The sequence below is a fragment of the Triticum aestivum genome, chromosome 3B (assembly GCF_018294505.1).
Source record: "Triticum aestivum cultivar Chinese Spring chromosome 3B, IWGSC CS RefSeq v2.1, whole genome shotgun sequence".
NCBI classification, from domain to species: Eukaryota; Viridiplantae; Streptophyta; class Magnoliopsida; order Poales; family Poaceae; genus Triticum; species Triticum aestivum.
This window is the reverse complement of record NC_057801.1, coordinates 5,521,503-5,527,600: the sequence shown is the minus strand read 5'-3', so window position 1 is coordinate 5,527,600 and position 6,098 is coordinate 5,521,503. Positions and strand designations below refer to the sequence as shown.

The 6,098-nt window shown below is 49.6% G+C and overlaps 1 protein-coding gene across 1 annotated transcript; it reads left to right on the top strand.

Annotated features, from left to right (window-relative positions):
- Window positions 1-1,045: 1,045 nt before the first annotated feature.
- On the top strand, window positions 1,046-2,612 carry LOC123064253 (putative serine/threonine-protein kinase-like protein CCR3). Its single transcript, XM_044487772.1, has one exon. It carries the CDS (start codon window positions 1,086-1,088, stop codon window positions 2,556-2,558), a length of 1,473 nt encoding a protein of 490 aa, XP_044343707.1. The 5' UTR covers window positions 1,046-1,085; the 3' UTR covers window positions 2,559-2,612.
- The last annotated feature ends 3,486 nt before the right edge of the window (window positions 2,613-6,098 follow it).

The following is a 6,098-nucleotide window of genomic DNA, read 5'->3' as shown; positions in this document are numbered from 1 at the left end:
CCTCGAGAAGGGAACTGCCACCCATCTGCACGTAGCCCCCACCCTCACTGAATGGAGCGCCACCACCGCAACACCCAACCTCAGGTCACCGCCGGCCATGGAGGCTTCGATCGCCGCCGTGCAGCAGGGGCGCCACCCTGACTGCCGCATTCCGCGGCGACCACCCACCCTGGATCTATGGGCCAGGGCCCGCCCCCACTCCGATCCTTGCCGACGTAGCGGCGGGATGCATACATCCATTTTAATATGAGTACCATTATTTATAAGTATCAAAATATTTTTTGATGATTGGTTCCACTCCACACCAAGTTTGATCCATCAGGAAATGGAGGAAACCCCTATGTATCACTTGTCAATTTTAGAAATTGAACTCGGGTCGTTAAGCTGCACAACCGCATGCCCAATCATCGAGCCAAGGCTCTGTATGCATATGCCTATATGCTACTCCCTCCGTTCCTAAATACTTGTCTTTCTAGGCATTTCAACAAGTGACTACATACGAAGCAAAATGAGTGAATCTACACTCTAAAATATGTCTACATACATCCGTATGTACTAGTCATTTGAAATGTCTAGAAAGACAAATATTTAGGAACGGAGGGAGTACATGTTTCCAGTATGTTGTATGTGACTTGTCATGCCAGTAATCTCGTGATGATGCTAATCTCGATTGATCTTAAACAAAATAAAAAATATTTACAAACTGGATCAGAAGTTCTTTGCTTATAACGAACTAATATAAGTATATAACGATTTGCTAGGAGAGAAAAAAAGAAGAAGAAAAAGAAACATTCAAACCGTGGGCCAAACCGTTGAAACCGCTCGGTGGTTGTGGTTTTATATGAATGAAGTCTCGCAACGTCGTGCTTATTGGTGGGTCGAGAGGGGATGGATCGTAGGATGAACTTGACTTTGACAACTCCTCGGGTCATCGCCGACACGCTGCTGCAGAGAGGGAGCGACGGACCATTTCCACAAACACCTCGAGGGCTCGCTGATAAAAAGGCTACCTCCTCCGTCTACTTGTAGCTATAGTACGGGAACGTACTACTCGTAGTACTCTAGGACTAAGTGTTTCATCGATCATGGCGTTCGCGGTCGTGGGGGATGCGGCCGCGGTAACACAGCTCATCGGGCAGGCGATCGGGCTCGTCGCCATGATCATCCGGGCGGTGGAGACGGCACACCAGAACAGGCTCGAGTGTGAGCGCCTCGCTTGCCGTGTGTCCACGGTCGACGGCGTGCTGTCTGACCTGCCGCGGGCCCAGGAGATGGCGCCGCCGCTCAAGGTGCTGAACAACACGCTTGAGGAGGCGCACCGCATGGTCATCGCATGCCAGAACCGGGGCGCCGCCAGCCACTTCTTCGGATCCCGCCGCCACGCCGATTGCTTCAATCAAGTCAACAACAGGATTACGTCCGACATCGTCATCCTCAACCTCAGCCTAAACAGCTTCATGGCCCGGCGACACTTCAACCACGTCCTTCATCCCAATCACGTCGGCGTACCGACTGCGACAATAGCCATGGCGCCGCCGTGGCCAGGCTTCAGCTCTGGCTCCCTGCAGACTCAGCTGGTGGTGGTGTCGCAGCCGCAGGTAAGCTCGATCTCCTTCGATAACCCCAGGGCGCTCACGTGGTCGGAGATTGCAGCGGCGACCAGCTTTGCCGTCGAGCTCGGCCGAGGCAACTCAGGAAGGGTATACAAGGGCCGTCTCCAATTCCAGTTCCACTTCCACCACGGCACGGAGGTGGCCGTGAAGGTGCTGGAAAAGCACAGGCGGCAGGGTGTGGAGGACGCGTTCATGGCGGAGAGCAACATCCTTTCCGGCCTCCGGCACGACCACATCGTCCGCCTGCTCGGCTGGTGCGCGGAGCAGGAGTACCGCATGCTGGTCTACGAGCATATGGGCAACGGCACGTTTAGAGACCACCTGCAGCACTTGGGCGGTGGCCCTAGCTCGTCGCCCGTGACGACGTCCTGGGAGACGCGCGTGGAGGTGCTGTTGGGCGTGGCCCGGGCCATCGAGTACCTGCACCGCGGCGCGGATCCGCTGGTCATCCATCGCAACGTCAGCTCGTCCAACGTCCTCCTTGACGCCAACTGGACACCGCGCCTGTCCGGCTTCGGCTCAGCGGTGTTTCAGGCTGCGGGTGTGGAGGAGCACGGCGGCCAGCTCGTCGAGGAGGTCGTCGGCACGCCCGGGTACATAGACCCGGAGTACAGTGGCACGCACTGCGTGAGCACGGGGAGCGATGTGTACAGCTTCGGGGTGGTGGTGCTGGAGGCGCTGACGGGGAGGCCGCCGGACATCTACGGCGTCACGCTGGGCCTCCTCGTGGACTCCGCGCTCCCGAGCGTACACAACGGAAAGCTGCGGGATGTGCTGGATGGCCACCCGGCGCTGCAGCCGACGCCGCGTCAGCTGGAGGCGCTGGATCTCGTGGCATACACGGCGAGCCGCTGCCTGTGCCCGCGCGGGCAGAACCGGCGCCTGGCCATGTCTGATGTCGTGGCCAACCTACACAGGGCGCTCCAGATCATACGCAGCAATTAGTGAGACTACAAGAGAATGTCTCCGTATCTTTTAAATATCCATTTAATTCTCAACGACAGTACCGAACGTTTTTTTCACCTTCCATCGATTTTGTGAAGAATGAAAAAATAATGGTTGAACGGTTAATGATTTCATTGATATACATGTTTTTTTAGCATCAGTACAGACACAAGCGCTCATATACACGCGCATACACTCACCCCTATGAACGCACACACGCACACCCTATCCTATGAGCACCTCCGAAAGACTGAGCCACGGAACGTCTCCTCTCACTGAAAGCGCATCGCCGAAAATCCTAAAATAGATCCAGGAATAATGCGAGCACCAGGATTCGAACCCTCGTGGGTTGGGGATACCACTGTCCGCCTAACCATCTCAGCCACAGGTTGGTTCGCCATTGATATACATGTTGGAGAGGCGTTGGTTCCATAGAGAGACAGATGTGTTGCATCCACCAGGGACGTGTCCGTTGGCAATGAACACAAACAACTCACGGGTATTACTTAATATAAGGAGGCAATTACCAGTTAGATTCACCCTAATCTACTTATAACACACCTCTTGTACAATGCGTGCGTTTTCTTGAATAATCCATCATAGAAAGCCTCTTGCATATTCACCACTCATCTTAAAAAATGCCTTTGTGTAATCTTAAAAGTCTCCTCCAAAAATCATGTGGAAAAAATATGAGAAAAAAAGTGTAGATATGTTGCTAACACATTTTTAAACCCACTGAAGAAAATCATAGAAAAATGATGCGACATGACATGGTATTGTCGTGTCCTCTTCATTATATTTATGTGATTAACATCACACACAAGGTGCATAAAAGTGATTAACATCACACACAATTCATTATATTTATGTGATATTGGTATTGTCGTGTCCTCTTCCTCCAACACCTTTGGACGAGAACATCTTCTTCACCTACAACATAACATCAAGGTCCACCAATGCATGATAATCATCTTCATGTCCTTGCAATTACAACTATAACTATCTCTATAGCTAATAAAATAAATGCATTGCATGAAATTTGACATGCAGCTTGAATAAATGACAATTAAATGGCTCTTTCCATCATGCCATACCATAAAACACATGACATGTAAATAATAATTGCAACATATAGCATCTCATACAATCTCATTCCCATGACGAAGATCACAACACATCACATGTAAGTCCTGCAAAAACAAGTTAAATACCTCTAATGTTTTTTGCAATTTTATCATGACTGCTAGGGTTGTCATTGCAAACCGTTAGCTACCTGTGTTATCATCAAGCATGACTATTCAACTTGCTAGTTTAACTTTCGTTGTGTCTAAAACACGAGACATAATGAAAAATCTCGAGCCCCATACCAAACTTCGTTAAACGTGTGACCCTAGGTAGATTACATCTACAAGCCTTTTTCCTCTCAAAATTTTATCTTCCGTAACTAAAGTGACACCCAAGGAGGCTGAAGCATGATGTTGCTCTCTCTCTCACACACACGAGCGCATGATGCGCTAGTTTATTACACAACGCAAAAGGAGTACTCGACACGGTCTCACAGTCATGGTTTACGCGGAACATGTGTTCGTGAGCTAGTCCAGGGGACGACGCGTGCCGTCTTTGTCAGCAGAGGTGAGCCCTGCCCAAAAGATGAGCGACATAGACCAAATGTTAAATATACTTAAGTTTAAGTTTTGTGTCTGGTATAAGTTCAATAATTTGCATTCGAGTGCAAGTTTGGATTCTAGTGCCAGAGGTTCAATATATAGTTTGCATTATTCCACTGTCAGTTTGCATCATATAGTGCCATAGGTTCAGTAATTTGCGTTATTATTCCGGTGCAAGTTGGAAGTTGGGACAGACTTAGTCTTTGAAGCGAGTAGCTCCATAATAAAATTAAGATTCCACATAAAAAACCTAGCAACTGGCTCCACTTGTAGTACGAGTCTACGACTACTTCTGGTTGCTGATTATTAACTAGTTATAGGGGAACATCACACGTACTTAGTGTTCGTAGACCAGTACATTGTTCACTGACATTGAGCCATCATGGCGACGCTTGCGGTTATGGGGCATGCGGCGGTGGTGACGCAGCTCGTCGGCAACGCGTTTGGGCTCATCTGCAAGATCAATCAGGCGGTGGAGACGGCGTGCCAGAACAAGCTGGAGTGCAACCTCATCGCGCGCCGCGTCCCCACAATAAACGGGTTGTTGTCTACCTTGCCGCAGGAACCGGAGGTGGTGGCGCAGCTCAAGGAGCTCAACAGCACGCTGCAGGAGGCGCATGACATGATCGTCGCCTGCCGGGGTCGGAGCTCCGCCAATCTGTTCTTCATGTCCCGCCGCCACGCCGAGTCCTTCACCCAAGTCAACCTCAGGATTATGTCCGACATGAGCGTCCTCAACCTCTGCCTCCTCAACATCATCGCCCGGCGGCAGACGACGAATAAAAATACCACCGTTGACTTAAGAGAAAAAAGAAAAATTGTTGCTATTACAAGTCACTATTCATACTATTTTGGCCTTAATTTTTGTTTCTTCTGCCCTGAAATCAACGGCTTTTTCTTTTTGTGATTTTTTTACAAGTATAATAGAAGGCCGTGTTTATATCAAATATATTTTCTGATTTTTTTGACTTTTCATTAATTATATTTTTTCTTATAGAGTGTATATACACCCAGTTACCAAACACCTACAACAGCTATTTACTACTACTACTACACTGGATCTCGACTTGTCCAGTTTATCCTAGTCCGGAACATAGTGAAAATTTGGCGTCAAGGTGGAGCAACAATGCCTTGGTCAAGAATTATTTGTAAACCATATTGCTTAGAGAGCGGTCTACATGTAGGAAGGCGCTGGCATCCTTGACCATGCACTCGCCTGAGATTCGAAACGAACCTGAGCCACGGGATCGATGATGGACGGTGCTGATAGATGCACAGGGACTTGACTCGTTTAGTGTAATGTAGTGTGTGCCGACCAGTTTCTTTTGAAGACCAATTGACTTTGACCATTGGACCTTTGCTTCTCATCATATGAGAGAGAGAGAGAGAGAGAGAGAGAGAGAGAGAGAGAGAGAGAGAGAGAGAGAGAGAGAGAGAGAGAGTAACTATAAAACAAGCGGCATTACCACTCTTGTATATACCATATGCGCTGCGCCTGAACCTTGCTTCACACAGCTGTACGTTGCTCTGATCGAAGGATTATCATCGAACCATGGCGCGCCGCTCCTCCTCCAACTCTTGGTCTTTTTCTCCGGCACTCCTGGTAGTCGTCCTGGCTGCTTTGCTCATCTGCTGCCCCATGCCAAGCTCGGCCGGCATCCGAAGTACGTAACAATAATTAACACCAGCGGTATAATTGCAGTTGATTCGTGTTGTACATGTAAACTAAGTACGTTTGGTTTTCGGCGATGCAGGTGGTGTGTACTACCCTCCGTCGCCGCAGGGCGGGCAGCCGGCCCACGCGGGGTGCCCTTGGTGTGGCCCCGCCGCTCCTCAGCCGCCAACGCCGGTGGTGGCAGCCGCGCAACACCGA

What these genes read in the sequence shown, in the direction of transcription:
- LOC123064253 (XM_044487772.1), top strand. Translation starts at nt 1,086, where the DNA reads ATGGCGTTCGCGGTCGTGGGGGATGCGGCCGCGGTAACACAGCTCATC.